General features: G+C 39.0%; 2 protein-coding genes across 2 annotated transcripts in view; both read right to left on the bottom strand.

The window, feature by feature from the left end:
- otogl (otogelin-like) overlaps positions 1-2097 on the bottom strand; it is a 28149-nt gene extending 26052 nt beyond the window's left edge. Inside the window, exons 1-5 of the mRNA XM_080863203.1 lie at positions 2004-2097; positions 1655-1697; positions 1273-1318; positions 931-1009; positions 735-827 (exon numbers count right to left, since the gene is read on the bottom strand). Coding sequence (XP_080719329.1) covers positions 735-827; positions 931-1009; positions 1273-1318; positions 1655-1697; positions 2004-2076 — 334 coding nt within the window. The 5' untranslated portion in view covers positions 2077-2097. The remainder of the gene's footprint in view (positions 1-734; positions 828-930; positions 1010-1272; positions 1319-1654; positions 1698-2003) is intronic.
- A 3492-nt stretch (positions 2098-5589) lies between these two features.
- On the bottom strand, positions 5590-11307 carry syt1b (synaptotagmin Ib). Its single transcript, XM_080875233.1, has 10 exons — positions 11101-11307; positions 10102-10275; positions 9734-9892; positions 7898-8079; positions 7438-7551; positions 7127-7294; positions 6853-7020; positions 6532-6649; positions 6042-6175; positions 5590-5959 (listed from the first exon to the last, which is right to left on the bottom strand). The coding sequence occupies exons 3-10, from the start codon at positions 9867-9869 to the stop codon at positions 5753-5755; spliced, it is 1227 nt and encodes a 408-aa protein (XP_080731359.1). The 5' UTR covers positions 9870-9892; positions 10102-10275; positions 11101-11307; the 3' UTR covers positions 5590-5752.
- Positions 11308-18401: the final 7094 nt, after the last annotated feature.

Here is an 18401-nt window from a genome sequence, read left to right as displayed (position 1 = left end):
CCTCAATTATTATAATCTGTTACGGTGGGAGAGCTTGATATTTCTCTTGGGTGAAGCTTTTATTACCTTCATGACAAACCTGCACTCATGACATTCTTTCATATTTTCTTTCTGTAGTGGTGTTTTATTTTTAAAATTCATATTTTTTATCTTGTCAGTGCCATTTCAGGGTTTCTCCTCAAGTCTCAGCTGAGTCACAGGTGGTCTCTAAAGAACTGCATTGCCTTCGACCATTTGTCAACACTAAATTAGTTTTTATTGAAATGAAAAATGTCTTTACAATCACTGTGACCTCAGATCTCCTGATATGCTGTATAAGGAGCCTGTTCACAATATAGAAACCAGAAACTCCATCACTCAGCCCTTACCCTATTACCTAAGTTCAAGTGACTTTATATCAGCTCCTCTAGGGAGTAAAGTCTTTGTGTGCGTGTGTGTGTATGGGTGGGTGGTTTTAGTAGAGATGGAGGTTGGTGGATTTGTATCAACAAAGGAGAGACAGAGAGAAAGAGATCTGGGAAAATCTGATAATTAATGCTGGAGTGTGTACAGCTAATTAACATTTGTTGAATGATTGTGGAGCACATTCACAAATTCTTGAAGACTGACTATGTTATGTTATTAAAAAAGGGTATTGTTACCAAAGATGCTAGCCAGCTGGTTTATTGCATACCAAAAATGTGTGGTTATAAGACAAATCTGAAGGAAGACATGTAGATGGGTGGATTACTCACTGATCTGGCAGCGGTCTCCCAATGCCTGGAACTGGGCACAGTCACACACCCCACCTTCCTGACACCAGCCGCCATTGAGGCAGCCGCAGTATTCTGGGAAAGACAAAATCAAGGGTAATCATTCCAGCCTGCCCAGGTAAAGAGTGTTAAGTTTCCGTGAATGCATTTGGAATCACTTCACAGGCGGAGTATTTACCTGAAGAGGAATCTCTGGCTGTGTAGTTGTGCAAAATACTGCGTGACAGAGTACCCTCTGACAGCAATGGTCTGTACGTCTTGGAAAAGAGTAAACAACAGATGCTAAGAGTAGTTCCTTAAATAACTCTTAAGCTTTAACAATATCGCTGACACTGATGTTTCTGTACCACTGCTCTAACTGCTCCTGTAAGATAACAGTTGCGTCAAGTTGAGTGGGAGAAAGTGTACAAGTTAGTGAGTGTGTCTCATTCTCTACAAAGACAGCTTTGTGCCGCTTAGGGTGTTGTGCGCATGTGGGTGCCCTGACCTCCTCTGGTTCTCTTAGGTGTAGTGTACAAACCTCCTCCCCGAGGAGATCCCGTTTCCTCCGGAGTGCATTAGCTCTTCTGCACACACACACAAACATGCACATTAGTGGGAAGAAACAGTCAGAGGGGAGACTTAAGTGCACTTTACACCACTTGAATTTAGACTTGAAACCTCTCTGTACTGAACTCTCACACGCACATGTGCAGGCACACACAGACACACACTCTCATACACTGTCTCTGTCATATACACCATACAGGAAGTGTAAATGCATTTATCATGTTCACCCTAGAGCAATGTGTAAGAATGACATATGAAAAAAATGACTTTTCATTTGTATCATCTAATGTATTAATACTGTATTAATATTATTAGTAGACAGCAACATGTTTAGTATTCTTTCTTTTATTTACCTCTGTGGTCTTCCTTCTGCCACTGAAAGTCGACTCTGAACTCCTAAATGCAAAGTTATAAAATCAGCATTAAGGTTTCTGCCTTACTCATCTCAGTCAAAGGTATCTTATAGGTGTAAAATCAAAATACATCTCAAAGTGTACATCGTGTTAAGCAGACAGTTGTAAAATTGTATTACCATCTGTCAGTGCTAATACTGATAAAAGAAAGGAGAGATGAGTCGAAAATAACTTGTAAGACCTCAAGGATTTTGTGGCTTATTTATGTAAATATTGTCTCATACTTGTAATACATCATATAATATCAATAACATTAACATCTACAGAAGTCTGGATGTGTCTGACTTACCCTCAAGTAACAGCAAGTGGGAGACTGAAAACGACATAAGAAGAAATCGTTTCACTGTCCACTTTAAGTTCATCTCAGAGTCCGAAAGGAAGTCTCGCCGAAACGTTAACGGTGCATCTCAACTGTCCCGAGAGGAAAGAGTTCAGGGTGTTTGTTGAGCCGGTACGATGCCTGGTTGTACCTCTAAAACGTACCTGGTGGAGACAGCCCCCCCCTGACCAGCTGACGAGTAGCCTACACCTGTTGCGCAGGTAAGCCTGTTGCTTTGCTCTCTATCACTGCATCTTCAGCCAGCAGGCTGACGTTGGCTTGACCGTTTGCCACCGTGTGAGCCTACAAAGCTGCCCCTCCATAACAGAGGTTTTCACCTGAATGTACCGTAAAATCACTTGTGGGGTGGGACCCTTGTCAGAGACACAAACAGAGAAACAAGCAGGGGGGAAATGAACTAGAGAGCTTCGAATTAAGAGTCCAGTTCACAAAAGTTGGTTATATAGACATTATTAGCCAAAACAAACCATAAAAACAACAAACATATATTTGAAAAAGAAAACAACAGGAGTAAAAGCCCTTCTGGAAGACAGCCCTGAAGTAAACTTAGTCCATTAGCTAACAGAAAAGTATGTTAGCTAGCTAAAAAAGAATACGAACACTGATGCAAAGATGTGTGAAAATCATTAAAGCTACCATATGTAAAGGTAGCAAAGCAAAAATAAATAAATAAATAATAATAATAATAATAATAAAATGAATACATAAATACAAACAAATAAAAAAAACATTTTCTTTTGTTTCTTGCATGTTTAAGATATTTGAACTAATTTCAATTAGACAAATTAGACAAAGATAACCTAATTAAATGCTAAATGCAGTTTTTAAAAATTATAATTTGATTTATTAACAGGCATAAATTGCCCCTTAAACCTAACAACTGGTTGTGCCACCCTTGGCAGCAAGGATTGCAATCAGGTGTTTGCAGTAACTGGCAATGAGTCTTTCTTATCACTTTGAGAAGTGTTGTTCCACTCTTGTTTGAGGAATTGTTTTAATTCAGCCACACCGGAAGATGTTACACCAGTAAATACTGGTGTATATTACTGCACTGCTTACTGGACTATTAGTGCAGGAATAACTTTCTCTTGCTACACATAACAAAGAATCTGTGCTTTCACGTTAACTTTATTTCAACCTACACTTAACACAGACAAAGCTATGGTATTGCACAGCACTTGCCACCACACTTCGCCAGTGTCATCTGGTGTCAGCTGTGATCTTTTTACTACATTTAGTAAGTATGCATGTTTTTGGACTGTGGAAGGAAGCTATAAAGACCCAGATGGAGCCAGAGCAGAACATGTAAACAAAAAGTCCCAGCCTGCCTTGCTGTGGGGTGACAGTCATAATCTGCGCCATTGTTCCATTCTCAACATGGACCTGTGAATCATTCAAGAAAAAAAATATTATTAAGTCATTAACATGGGATGGACCATTGTTGTTTGTACACATAGCAGACAATTAAGCAAATAACCTATTTTAAATTGTATCTTTCAGCACTTTGTTGCTTGCTGCCTGTAAAAAAAAACCATATCATGTCACCATTACATAGTTGACTCCATGAAAAATGCCAAAGGTAGGCCTGTCCATGATTTTAAGTTCTGATCAAAATGCCTCTACAGCGACATCTGCAGTTTACAGAGTTAGTGTGAGGACAAAAAGGAGGACGTCGCAAGTCTCAGCACCTCCAGATGGGATCTCTCACAATAATTTAATACACTTCAGCTTTTTTCATGCTGATGCATGTTGTAGCAGCCCCAAAGGACTGTTAAATGAGGAGAGAAAGGATTTAGAAGGAGGGGATTCAGCAGTGATGGAGCCCTGCTGGGGACAGGATAGAAAGTTTTGCTTCGCTGGCACACTTACAGGTCTCTCTGCCACACCACTAGCACTGGATGGACTGCTTCATAAGCTATAGCCTTACAGAATCCAAACAAAACTTGCTCTTAATGCACTGGCTGCAAAATCACTCATTACAGCTATGAAATCACCAAACATTAGTGTAAATCTCCTACAGGGAACAGAACTGATAACACACTAAATGTTTTATTAATTTCAGGTAACATCCTGTGGGTTTTGCACATGGTAAAACTTAATTATCCAGTTAGTTCTGCATAGACAGGATAAGTCAGGGTCTCCTCAGGCAGCTGAGATGTCGAACTCAGAGTTTTACACTTGAATCTTTTGTTATACAGAAGCAGTCTTATCAAAGCAATCTGAACATTTTTTTTTATTATTACTTTTAAAGTCAGATCCCTAAAAACTGAAACCAAAAATAGATTTGTTGTGAGGTTGTCCTGAGCTTTCCCACCTAAAGTCAGTAACTGCAGTAGCGATTATGGTATCATTATTGTTCACATGCCTGTTTACTATAATGGATGTAACCTCTCTAAACACAGCAAAATGCAGCATGGCAATGAATTAATTATTTGAGAAAAAATATTATTTTTCTGTGGGGCTTTAGGCTTTGTAGCATACACAGAGGCCTTTCCCTCTGAGCTGTTTAAAGGACCAGTTTATTAAAATAATTAAAGCTGCATATATTAGGATAGCTATTATCTACACTTATAATAATGCACCCTTGTTGTTCCTCAATGAAAATGAACTTCCTCCATAATTTTTTCATGGAATTCCTATTTGTCTGTCTATGTGTACATGAGGACAAAACACTACAGTGCTCACTATGTGCACATTATTACTTTACACTATATCGTGCGGCCATCTGCACTTCACAGATATATTTTTTAATCAAAGAAAAAAAAATGCGTGAACACCTATATCCCCAAAATGAGAAAGGATGGGTCATGGTTTAATGTAATTTTATGCACAATTAGGATTAACAAATACTGTTTCCCACCGGTTAAAATTTAGAAATAAAGACCTGTCATTAAAGAGTGAAGTGGGGTTTTTTTGTGTTATTTTGCAGAAATTGCCACTTTGTGGCTTATGCAATTACGAGCTTAAAACAATTTATTTGCTTTAGTTTCTTTTAGCATTCTGCATGGCTATACAAAGTCTGTGTTCATCACTAGTCCCTGTTAGAAATGCCCATGGTTTACTTTTGTGGCAAAACAAGAAAGGCAAATGTGACAAATTCCTATTTTCAAATTCTGTCAAGACAGGAAAAATAAAATATTCCTGTTGAGATTTGGGCCTGTTCCCACTCTCCACTTTGGCTAGAGCAAAGGAACAAGTCTGTAAGTGCCGCCTAGAAATTATCTTGGCTTCTCTTTCTTGGCTCCTCAGTCACAGTGCACTATATTAACCTTTAATGATATTATTTTTCTTGTAAAATGTTACAGTGGAATACAATAGAAATTTAACGTACCTAAATGAATTTCAAAAGAATGAATCAGGCACTTAATAGCAGCCATACAAGTGCCTATTTTCAGCCCTTTGGCTTGTCTATTGCGTAAGTGTAATTTTCTTGGTGGACATCATAGAACAGATGACACTTACAAGTAAAAAAATGTAATTTGCTTTAATAACACTGTACATAGTGATGCATCTTTGATAAGGCAGAAGCAGGAGGAGGGAATGAAAAGCTTGCAGCCTGTTTTAAAGACTTGGATATTGTCATGGCTAAAGCAAGTTATCATTGAGTAGAATTAGTCAGTTAAGCTGCTTAACATTCTAAAGGAACAAAAATTAGAAGTATTTGAGGTAAATGCTGAGTTTTATATCCCTCCAGGCTTTCATTTCTTGTTGGAAATTAGTGCATTGACTTCATCTTCTGGTTGAAGGCTATGCCACTGGGCTATTGGCCGCCGGGGGTTGGCCAGCATGTCTGACCAATGGCGTTGCTCAGTTCCAGTGCTGTTCCCGCCCAGCAACACCTTCCCAATAGCGTCGTTCTTCCCAATCTTGTCATAGTCGAGCACAGTCACTGCTACCTGCACCTTCTACAAATGAAAATACAGATGCACAAATATCAGTGCTGATTATTGTATTTGTGTGCTTGTATTTGCAATTAAAAATGTGTACCTCTATCTGTTCACAAGGTACTTCAAAGCTGAAGGATTCATTGTAGTAAGGGTTCAAAGTGTTTTTCTTAATTGTTGTTTTCTTTTTCTTGAGTCTTTTCCCATTCTGCATTAAGTGGATCTTCACATATGGGTCTGGAAATGAGAACAGGGAGTTTTTATGTCACAGAGCAGACCAACGGCCTGGCATGGATGCAGTAACTCCATCAATGAAGCACAACATCAATTGTCCTCTTTTTGAAAGTGGGCACAGTACTAAAAAGGCATTTAGAAGACCAAAACTGAGCCAGCACTACCAAATCTGGAGTTTGAAGAGAGCACCTGGTGAAATCATCAATTACACAGAGAGACATATGTTTAGATGTTTAGATTTTGTATTAATTGGTTTGCACTGAATCATGAAAATTATCAGTACTAAAAAAAGGTCAAAAAGATTATTGCCAAAGGCTTTAAATCTGAGATGATTTCAAAGTTTTTGCTGCTTAACTCACCTGATAATCCACCCACATCCATTTTCTTCAGATTTTTGGCCTCCAAAATCACCACTGTCAGCTTCCCTGCCGTAGGGACATACCTCAAGGACAAACATATGTCTCCAAGCCGTTCACTCTAATACACACAAGGAGTAGTGAAAAAGAAGAGTATCACATTCGATGAATGTTTAATAAATTTTAATGCATAAATTATTAATTAGTAAAAGAAGCTGGAGTTCCTAAGACTGAAATGCTTTGTGTAGTATTTAAAAAGCTAAACGCATTCATCTTCTGTGCTCCTCCCTTCTTCACCCTCCCCCTGTCATAATATTCTCCTACCTCCTCCTTCTCTGCCTTCTGCAGGTCCCTCCACTCTTGCAGAGACTGGCTGAAGTCCACACTGCTCATGGGTATCTTCACAGCTCCAATAGCATCATGTTTTGAGAAACGGTCAAAGTCATACACAGTCATCACAAGGCTCTTCCCGCCCAGCTCAGTGTATGGTACCTGCAGAGCAGAGAACATGATTAAAGGCAGTCATTTTGCACATATATTAACAGAGCTGCTAGTCAGGGGAAATGACCTTTATTTATGTTGGTGTATTACAATTTACCTTAAATGTGAAAGTCTCATTGAAGTTGGGTTCTAAGGTCTTTCTATGAACTTTGGTTTCAAACTTTTTCTTTTTGTCTGGTAGCAGATAGAGTTTAACGTAAGGGTCAGAACTTCCTCCCACATCCATCGCAGGTAGCTCTTCAGCCTGCAAGATGCCTACCACCAGCTGGAACATGATAACAGGGGAATGTAAGGGGGAGAAAAGAGACTCTGGCTAATTGACAGGGAGAAGAAAAGTATTCAAATGTGACATTTTGAGAGCTGGCAGATGGTGGGCAAAACGCATCATAGTGAATAGCTGGGACTCACCGTATTATCTGTGAAATTGTAGTCTAATGTGAAATGTAGTCTGCCCAGCTTCTCGTCTTCCTCGGGCTCGTTATCTGACAGCTCTGTTTCTTTGTCACATTCATCTTTCAGGGACTGCATGCAGACAGACATGCATCACATCAGGTAATCTGTGCTACAACTTGTGAGGATGTTCCTTCTGTATGTTGTGTACCCTCACACAACCAGACACAGAAATAGATGATACATGAGCAATGTGTGACACACAGCTTTGATTAAAGTCCAGAACAAGTTATCTCACACCATAGTTCAACTCTTATTACAACATGAAGGAGTACAAAACATCCATATGTCTGAACACACACTGACAGTTTTAGTAGTCCTGGATGACCCGGATGTCAGGACTGTGATACATTGCAAGGACAATGCGTCTGCAGGCGGGAGAGGGGGGGGAGACAGACTGTGTGTTTTTACAGCTTACCTCATTGTAACCTCCATCCATTTCAGTGTCACAACCTCCCTTACTCTTCTCTTTCCCCTTTTTCTTGTCCTTTTCTTTGCCCTTGTCCCCCTTTTTTAGGAACTTCTTCCATACGCACACAGCGCAGGACAGCACCATACACAGGCTCACAATACAAAGGGCAGCGACAGCCCATGATGGCACTGCAAATCCACAAAACACAGAGATTAATCATACATAAATGTTTGACAAAAAATTTAGTTCTTGTTGTTTTCTCTTAAAATCGTTTTAAGGCAAAATGAAATAAAACAAATTTCTACATTGTCTGAATTAAGAGTACATAAAGTGAACACTGGGAAATAGTGCAATGAACCCTAATGTTCCTGTATTACTTGTTGAATAGCTGATAATTCAAGTCTTTATGGAATTTTGCATTTATTGTAAATCAACTGTACAGCTCTACAGTGTTATCTATGAGGGCACAATCCATGGAAATTTTGGACCATAATTTGGAGTTATGTTAATCCAGATTAAAACATATTGCAAGGTGTTGTCATCTGTCATGTCATGGTATTATCACAGCATAGTTCAAGTGCTTGTTCTGAAGTGTCGTTTCAAGGGACATCACCATCTCCAAGATTACATTTTTGTCATTTGGCATGCAATTTTAAATTTTCCAAAAAATGTGCATGCATATGGCTGTCCAAGCGGTACGCATGTATAACTCAAGTTAGTTTCTTTCATTTAAGGAACATTTCTAAATTGCAAGCTATAATCTTCTCTGAACTAGAGAAAATTGTTCATGTGTTTGTGTCATTGCGCCTACATTATTCTAATGCCTTATTTACTGGCTTAGATCAATCATTTTTGTCACGCCTCCAAGCAATACAAAACGCTGCAGCTAGACTCCTAATGCACTCTGGCAAGTGATCTTACATCACCCTTGTTTTATCCTCTTTACATTGGCTCCCAGTTGATTTTAGAATTTGTTTTAAAATTCTCACACTTCCCTACAGAGCACTAAATGGAAAAGCTCCAGACTACATATCTCAAAATCTATTATTTGTCCCTCATACAAGACTGAAGAATAGGGGGGGCAGAGTCTTTCAGTCTGTGGCACCAAGGCTCTGGAACAGTTTATCTCTGTGAAATCTTTTTTTGAAAAGAATACTGTTAAATTGGGCGTTCAGTTGACATTCTTCTTCTTTTTAAGTTTTTATTCTGTTTTAATGTTGTTGTCTATTGGTATTGTCTCTTAATTGTTGTAGCATAATGCAACATATATCTGTAAACAGTGCTATATAAATACATTTGACTTACTTAATCTGAAGTACAACAACAAAAATATAAAAAGAATGATTTCCAACTATGATTGTCACACAAACTTGTAATGCACTACTACCAGGGAGGGTATTTTAAAATTAAATCTATATCATTTAAAATATGTCTATATGTTTAATGTGGGATATTTGCTCCATAAAAGCAAATGTGTCAAATATGGCATTTTAGATGTTGTTCTGTGCTTTGGCCTTCAAAAATATTTGTTGAAATTATATCACTTGCATTACTGTTTGCTGTTAGGGGATAATATCTGACTGAATCATTGCAGCTATCCGATCCCAGTCCTCCAGCTGACTGGGAAAACACCGATAATACTAATAAGAAATGTGAGATGTTCAAATTTCTTAATAGTGCACAAGTTTCTTAATTTCTTCATATACTTTACCAAATCCCCGTAGCAGCTAGAAAAAAATGTAACTTGCTCACATTCATAATTTTTATAATCCTTTTTCCTAATTTTCCTGGTTACAAATGTTAATTCATACATTTTATCATTAAGTCATTTCTCGAACTCACTGTGGATGCTGTGAAGTTCACTCATGAACTTATTAAGACTGTGGCCTCCAGATTTTTGGTCTGGCGTGGTAGTTGCATTTGGCAGATGGGTAGGGGTAGCTGAGGTGCTTGGTTCAACTCGGCGGTTCCCAGTCATTATTAGAAGAGTGACGACAGAAACTGGTGAGATGAAGAAAAAAGATTGCTCAGCCCTAAAAACATCACAGCACGTGCAATAAAGCGAACATTATACTTCCATAAAATAGAAGACTGTTGCAAACTTTCCGTAGAACCATCCAAACAAACAATATCAACACGGATACACACAAAGGAGAGTTTCCATATTTGTTATTGATCAGATAGCAGTAATGTGCTTATAGATGCTGTACCATCAGTGAGAAATGACTTCTCTTGTTTCTGCTGGCCTGGCAAAAACACTTGAAAACAGGATGTGAAAGCTGCTCTCTCTCTCTCTCTCTTTCTGCCAAACTGCTGACATGGAGGTGTTTGGTGAGGTGGGAGGTTGAAGCGTCATGCGTGGACCTCTGCTGTTCCACAATGAGCTGCCAAAGGTGAAAATCATGTGCCAAGGTGATGTTTAACAAAGGCAAACAAACTAAGTGAGGGGAAGTTAATTTGCCAAAAGTTGGCTCCCAAATGCAAAACTGTTTTGGTACATTATATTCTATTCTGCAGACATCGCGAGGATTGAGTATCTGAGGCTGAATCAGCAGATGGGATCACACGCAGATACTGATCTCATTTTATGTCTGCATTTTCAGGATCATACACCAATTTTGTCTGAAAAGATACACCACTGTTACTAAGAGTTGCAGGAGCAAGCAGAATTAAAGGGATACCCAAAGGAATCAGGAGTTCTTCCAAACACTATATCTACAATATTACAGAGCTCTGACACTGGTGATATTATCGTGTATTCTAAACAGCATTGCTCAAAATACATGATAAAATGTTCAGCTGTCCATGTCCTATGACAGATTCTACAACATTTAGAAAAAAGAGCTAATTTGATGCAAGACACTTAATCAACATGTATGACTCTATTCCAAAACAGAAGGTAATATGTAATATGTAACAATATGTATAAAAGGTGTCAAATTCACCTAAATGTTTAGACAATATACAGCTTAGCATATATATCAACCTCCAAAGGTTTGTTCCTTCAGAGGAAGTTCCCTTTGCTAGTTATGATTTTACATATTATTAAATGACCAAGACTGTATCCAGTAGACAATATAATAAATATTTACCATTGTGTATTCATGAGTCTTCACATAGTTAATATTTAGGTTCACCACAGTCAGGACAGAAAAAGACATTTCAACTGATGAAACAACATTTGAAATTAATAGAAAATAGAGACATACCTGTATTAAAGCATCCCAGCAGCAATATTCGGACTTGCGGGCAATTCTTTTCCTTACACAAAAATGCAGGAGGAAGATAAAAGATGACAGAACACGAGACGCAGATGAGAACGGTGAGGTAAGGACCACCACGCTGGCCGTTGTCCTTTTGTTTTTGTGTCTTGTGCGTTCTTAGACATAAAGAAGAACAGTGCAGGTGTGCGAGAGCTGGATCAGGAGCGAGCGCGAGAGAAAGGGTGGGGTGGGTATAGGTGAAATGGCAGCTCAGTCATCTTGTGTTGCTTCCCTCTGTGTGTGTGTGTGTGTGTGCGTGTGTGTGTGTGTGTGTGTGTGTGTGTGTGTGTGTGTGTGTGTGTGTGTTCTGGTGAATTTGTTCTGTGCATTCAGGTCTCATGGGAGCACTGGTCCTGATTTCTGCCACCCCACCTCTTGTGACCTCTGTCCCATCCCCGCAGGTCACCCTCACCAGGCCACTGATGTATATTCATTAGTGTAGTGACATGGCATTTTAACAGCTCGTTAGCATACTGAGACTTCAGCAATAGAGGACATTTACATTCAGCGTGGACGGCTCGATATGCGTGCGTGTTTGTGTGCATGCGCGCATCTGTACATCTGGCAGTAGCTGCAGAACTGTCTCATACTATCTATGGATGATGTTGCCTGATTTAGAAACTTAGGATGTGGTTTCTGCAGCAACACTGAGATCAGGTTCCTGCCCCGCCTCATTCACCTTGAGGACCTAGAGATACTGTACAGAAGGAGGGATGAGACAGAGGGAAAAGAGAGGGTTTGGGGGATGGGCTGGGAAACATGGAGATCAATGTAAGTTGCTGTTTGTGACATGTAGAAAATAGTAGCACTGTATTTTATTTGGTCACTACAAACTGTTTTAAATGCTTTAAGTGAATTAATTATAGAGAAGGCCTGCAGGCCAGAGATGTGCTGCTAATCCTGCGTTCACCTGTGAGAAATCACAATTATTGGCCTTATTTTAGTAAATAAGCTTAATTTTAGGACAAGAAGCTGTATAATCAACTTTTACCAGAGACACATTACAACAAAATACAAATATCCAACATTTATCATATATAGATTTCATGAGTATGACCTTTGACCTTTTTCAGGTTGAAAACAATATATGTTAAGAGTATAATCATTATTTACTCAGAAATCATTAATTAATCAGTAAATTTATGATCATAACTCATTTATATATAAAAAACTCCCAATGAAACAGTATGTAACACTGAAGAGTGTAATGTTATCTCAAGTTGAACTATAAGTCATGAAGGTTGGCACCATGTGACACTTCGTTACATTTCTCATTTAATGTTTCATGTACTCTATTTTGGAAGTCCTGCATTTATCTAACAACACATAGGGTGGTCTGAGCCCAAGTAATCAATATAGTAAGATTTGTGTTTGGATGCCATGTCTTGCACAGCATCAAAGGTTTTATAGTGCAAGACAGATGGTACCTGTGCCCTAAAGTCTTTCAGGTCAGAGTGACCTGCTAATGGTGGTGAACAAAGGAACTGGAATTTACTGACTTTTCAGAGTTCACCACCTGCCAGAGATGAGATCAAGAATGGAAATTTAGAGAGGATGGGTGTAGTAGACCACTACCTATAAAAGTAGGGGCCCCAGAAGGTCCTGTGGGCTTGCCTTTAGTTGAGCTTAACCTCAGCATGGGGCACTTTTTGTCCATTTTTCATCTATGCTCCAATTAGTATGCTCTTGACACGTCTGGTGAGGGACAGAAAAACTGACAAATGAACCAAAACTGGGGAAAAGCTAAGGAAAACAAATAACCTGTGGATGGAAACATGGGCAAGAAATGAGGAACCAGCAGACATGGGGAAAAAGGGCAGAAGAAACACAGAGACACACAAGGAACAACACGCAGACAGACCAGCAAGGAGCAGAAGGAAGCACACACTAAATATACACACAAGGTAAAGAGTAGACAACAGGAGGGAGACACAGCTGAACCTAATTAGACATGACGACGCAGGGAGGAAGCAAAACAGATACGCTGACAAAGGACAAGGACTATCAAAATAAAACAGGAAGCTTGACAGCAAATTAAAAAAAAAACCTAGAGGTAGGACTCAGGGAACACGTAGTGACAGAGGACACCAACTCTAGACGTATAAGCTAAAGCGCAGTGACTGGGGAGACATAGGCAACAGAGACTTAACACAGGCAAGGATAAATACCAAGGGAAGAAGAACTAAGATCACTAAGACTTAAGAAATAAGGATAACCAAACCCAGGAATACAATACTTAAACATATTAACACAGAACTTGAAACACAACCGTGGCAGCTTTCCCTCCTAAACCACAGCCTTCCCTTACTGTCTTAAATAATCTATTCCTGTAATTCCTGTCATGAAGCTGTGTCTCCGTGTTTTTTGCATGTTGTGGCTCAGAAAATACTTGAGTTTATTCTAATGTACTAATATAATTCTATTATTATGATATAGCAAGTTTAGCTTTGCACAAAAATAGCGGGTAGAAATGTCATTGAAATATCAAATTTTACTGTCTTTACTATTTTGAGTATATGGCAGAGCCTGTACTTTTCACCTTTACATAAGTAAACAAGTTGAATCAGTACTTCAGAGTTTACTGGAGTATTTTTAATACTAGTATCTGCAATCTGCTGCTCAGGTAAATAAAAAACTAAAATTGACTTTCCTTTTTTACCTGACCTGTATTCTCTTTTCCACTAAATATTTCTTATTACTTGTTGTAGTGTGTACTAGAAATAAAGGCTGGGTGATGTGAGGAAAATCTATTATCACAATATTTTTTTTAGCTATATCATGTCTGATCTCGCTTGTTCTCTTCTTCATCTCTAGGTTGGTGCTCCCTGCTCCGACTTTCTCCTCCTCTTTCTCACACGCTGCTGAATTTATCCTTGTGTGTCAGAGGTGCAAAGCCATAAGAATGAACAATAAATAGAACTGAAACTTTTTGGGTTGTTATTTAATTATTGAATTCTGTGAAGTGGAGGCGTAAAAAGAGCTCAGGTTATTTAATTAAGTGGTACTAGCAAACATAGGGAACATACATACATCTGCAGCCATGCAGCTGCACTGCTTTTTTAAGGTTGAGTGAGGATGGGAAGAACAGACAAAGAAACCACATGCTCAAAAATAAACAATAAATTGACCTCCCCAAAGGGATTAATAAAGTTCTATTCTATGCTCTACGTTAAGAGACCTGTTTTAATTCGGATAAGTCCCTCTGAGAGTAAAGGCAATCTCCAGCAGGCCTGAGCTAAGGAAACAAAGTACACTAATGTAGTTATAACGTAATGAGTCGTTATAGATATATACGTAATTATACACTGTATTGAGCAGGCTACTGCCCACACTAAACTGTGACTATCACCAGGCAATCTGGGGGTGTTTCCTAAATCACTAGCAGGCGCCAAACTTCTGACAGAGTGAACAGGATGTATGCAGGTAAACTCCAGATTGACACGAGCTGATTGGTGGAGTCATGGGGAAAATATTGGCTCGTGATCTACGTTACAGAAAGACAGAGAGAGGTACAACACCAGATGGAAGGTATTTTATTTACACACTAAATTAATCTGATATCCCATTTTCAGCAAATGAAATGAAACAACACAAAATGTATTTTTATTTCATTTTATTTTTTATTTTTTTTATTTATTTTGGTGTGGCACTGTTTCTTAACTTAAAATGTCCTGTTGTAATTGGACATTTTAAGTTAAGAAACGGTGCCAAACCAACCCCCCCCCCCTCCACTTCCCTCAAGGTGTATTATTGCAAGGTCAAGACCATGCAATAATACATAGAAACTCCAACCCCCAAGAGCAAGCACTTTGGCGACAGTGGGAAGGAAAAACCCCCTTTTACAAGGGGGAAACCTCCAGCAGAACCAGGCTCAGGAATGGGGTGGCCATCTGCCTTGGCCAGTTGGGGATGAGGGAAGGAAGGCAGGAGAAAAAGAGTGGTTATTTTAACCACTCTTTTTTTTTTTTGCCAATTAAAATTGGTCCATCTCATCTAAACTTGGTTTTAAAACTAAGTTTAGATGAGATGGACCAATTTAAATAAATATTTTAAGACAAGCACGTGTGCTTGTCTTAAAATAGCACACCTTTTTCTCATTTGCACTCATTTAGTGTGCACATGAGAAAATCCTAGAGATGATACTTTGTCTCTTCAGCTTGGCATGTTTTTTGAAAGTGTTGACAATTATTTCGTCAACCGTTGGGTTGCTTAACTTCATGAACTGTCCTGGAGAATGCCACTTTTCATGGAGATCATTGTATACTGTCAAGCTGAGTTCTTCAATGTTCTCTAGGGAGATTTTATATTTTTTGGACAAAATTTTGTTCCAGATCTTTTGGCTAAGCCTCTGTACAATGAAGTCAGTTGTTCCTGAATGCCATGTCGTCGTCTCATTTAGTTCGGCCATACTGTGTATTACCAGATCTCTAGTGAATTTTTCCACAAGCTCCCAGTACTCGTCCCAGTTTTTAGATACACTGAGTACTCTTTTTGGTAATCCCAGCAGGTGTTTGGTGAAGATTGGAACAGTAATGTTATCAAGCTGCTCCCTCAGACTAAAAATCAAATATTTTTCCTTGCATTTGTGTGTTTTGCAAAGATCCTTTAAAATGGCCTCGTGGATATTTTTTAGGCTTTTTGGAGATAGATCCAAATGTTTGTCATTAATTTCTGGCCACATTTTCTCAAGCAGGCGATCACCAATGCAGTCAGGAGTGAGGCGCTCTGTGAAGAGCTTGTGTTTAGAGGCGACGTTGTCTATGGCCTTTGAAACCACCATCTGAATAACTTTGTTGACACACAACTTTTCCTCGCTCAGAGAATCAGATAGTGGACTGATCTGACAAGAAGTTAAAGACTCACTGTCACTGAGGAATCCCTGAAATCTGGGGGTTGCCTCATCTTTCAGTCCTCGACTTTCTGTTTCATCTCTGTAGCTTGAGTTGTCTACAGATATGCAGCCTACAACTGGTTGAGCCTCCAATCCCTGGTCTTCTACAGAGCTTTCACTTAGAGAATCAGACAGCAGACTGATACTAGAAAAAGTTAAAGACTCAGTGTCAGACTCAGGTACTTCTAGCTTCACATTGTTTTCCAGGAGACAAGATTCTGTTTTGTCAAAGTCTTTTCTATCAGCTGTGAAGTTTTTCTTCATACAGCTCTTTTTTGGCTTTGCTGTGTCTATTGTTTCGAGTTGTGTGTTTGAATTACCCACAGATATGCAGTCTAGGGCTGCTTCAGCCTCCAGTCCTGGAGTTTCTAAGTTTTCATTATCACCGTGGTCATCCACAGAGCTTTCATTCAGGATGCTGTCCTTTGCTCCTGTATCCTCTGTTTTCTCGGGGCAGTCTGTGCCCATGGACTGAAGACAGACCTCAGAGGTCTGCATGGAGGTTGGATCTCCATTCTCTGTGGGTTCCCTAGTTGATCTCACTAACATTTTACAAAACTTCAGCATGTCTGTTAACAAAGTGGAAAGCAGATGAAAGTCACAGTACTCTGGTTTGAACGGTACCAGAGATTGCCACTGTGGTACAATTGTACCAAAAAAGTGGTTGATGAGTAACTCCCAAGTTTCCACTGAGGTGTAAGTGAGTGGAGTATTCATGTTAAAGTCTGTACTATTTAAACTCTGAATTGGAGAAGTGGGATTCATTTGATGTGTAGTTGGAGTTGTGCTAGACATGTGTGCTGTTTGTAAACTAAATGCGCTTAAATTACACTCGCTGCTCTGATGCATAAATGCTTTGTGAACTGAGCTTTACTGGCATTGCTCTTGGCTATTTATAGCCTCGCATGTCAGAAGCCACGCCCACCCCGAAGAACGCATTGATAGGTCACAGCAGGTAGCCAGTGTGACGTCACACGCAGTTCTTGGCCCGAAGAAAACTGTTTAAAGTTAAATAATAATAATAATAATAATAATAATAATAATAATAATAATAATAATAATAATAATAATAAATTCTGTTTAAAGTAAGTAACAGCTCTCATGTGGCTCATTTATCAATAACAAAGAACCTTAAACGGTTTTTTTTTAGGTTAATAGCGATAATATATCCATAAGCACCCCAAGGTGAAGAAATACAGACAGGCTTTGAATGCTGCCTTGTTTTCATTGTCGCTAATAAAGTCTCGTACAAACATCAGCTAACGACAGGAGCGAGAACAGCCTGGAAAGCCTTAAGAGAGATAAAATAAATATAACTTTGATATGAACTAAAGTCTTTTTGTTGTTATTTCGTTATTGTATTTTGTGGCGTGGTGGCGGGGAAAGAACTCAACTAAGTATATCTGGTATACTTATCCGGCAGTATTTCCTAAATGTATATTAAATTGCAAACCATTGGAAAGAGATCAACAAATGTCGTGTAGCTGTGATCATTTTTGGCTGGATACACTAGGTGGAAGCAGCGATTTCTAATCCAAGGTACCTCAACCAAAGAAGAAGCACAGAGGCGAGCGATCCTTTCTAACTAACGGTGAGCAAAGTCCTGAAAAATCAAGCCGCGTTTTATTTATTTTTTAGAAATCAGAGAAGGTATATTTCAAGATATTCTAAAACACACCCGGATTTTTTAAATGAAATAGGCTATTATCACAATATTTTTTTGGCTATCATGTCTGATCTCTCTTGTTCTCTTCTTCATCTCTAGGTTGGTGCTCCCTGCTCCGACTTTCTCCTCCTCTTTCTCACACGCTGCTGAATTTATCCTTGTGTGTCAGAGGTGCAAAGCCATAAGAATGAACAATAAATAGAACTGAAACTTTTTGGGTTGTTATTTAATTATTGAATTCTGTGAAGTGGAGGCGTAAAAAGAGCTCAGGTTATTTAATTAAGTGGTACTAGCAAACATAGGGAACATACATACATCTGCAGCCATGCAGCTGCACTGCTTTTTTAAGGTTGAGTGAGGATGGGAAGAACAGACAAAGAAACCACATGCTCAAAAATAAACAATAAATTGACCTCCCCAAAGGGATGAATAAAGTTCTATTCTATGCTCTACGTTAAGAGACCTGTTTTAATTCGGATAAGTCCCTCTGAGAGTAAAGACAATCTCCAGCAGGCCTGAGCTAAGGAAACAAAGTACACTAATGTAGTTATAACGTAATGAGTCGTTATAGATATATACGTAATTATACACTGTATTGAGCAGGCTACTGCCCACACTAAACTGTGACTATCACCAGGCAATCTGGGGGTGTTTCCTAAATCACTAGCAGGCGCCAAACTTCTGACAGAG

The sequence above is a fragment of the Rhamphochromis sp. 'chilingali' genome (genome assembly GCF_963969265.1).
Source record: "Rhamphochromis sp. 'chilingali' genome assembly, chromosome: 2".
Lineage (NCBI taxonomy): Eukaryota > Metazoa > Chordata > Actinopteri > Cichliformes > Cichlidae > Rhamphochromis > Rhamphochromis sp. 'chilingali'.
The sequence above is the reverse complement of the archived record's forward strand: the minus strand, read 5'-3'. Positions and strand labels throughout refer to the sequence as shown.

Bases quoted from the DNA above. Each gene is read 5' to 3' on its own strand.
- syt1b (XM_080875233.1), bottom strand. From the start codon at position 9,869: ATGACTGGGAACCGCCGAGTTGAACCAAGCACCTCAGCTACCCCTACC. The intron at 8,080-9,733 runs GTGAGTTCGAGA...GTGGATTTGCAG, and splicing joins TGAACTTCACAGCATCCACA to TGCCATCATGGGCTGTCGCT. The intron at 7,295-7,437 runs GTGAGTCCCAGC...ATCATGTTCCAG, and splicing joins ACAATTTCACAGATAATACG to CTGGTGGTAGGCATCTTGCA.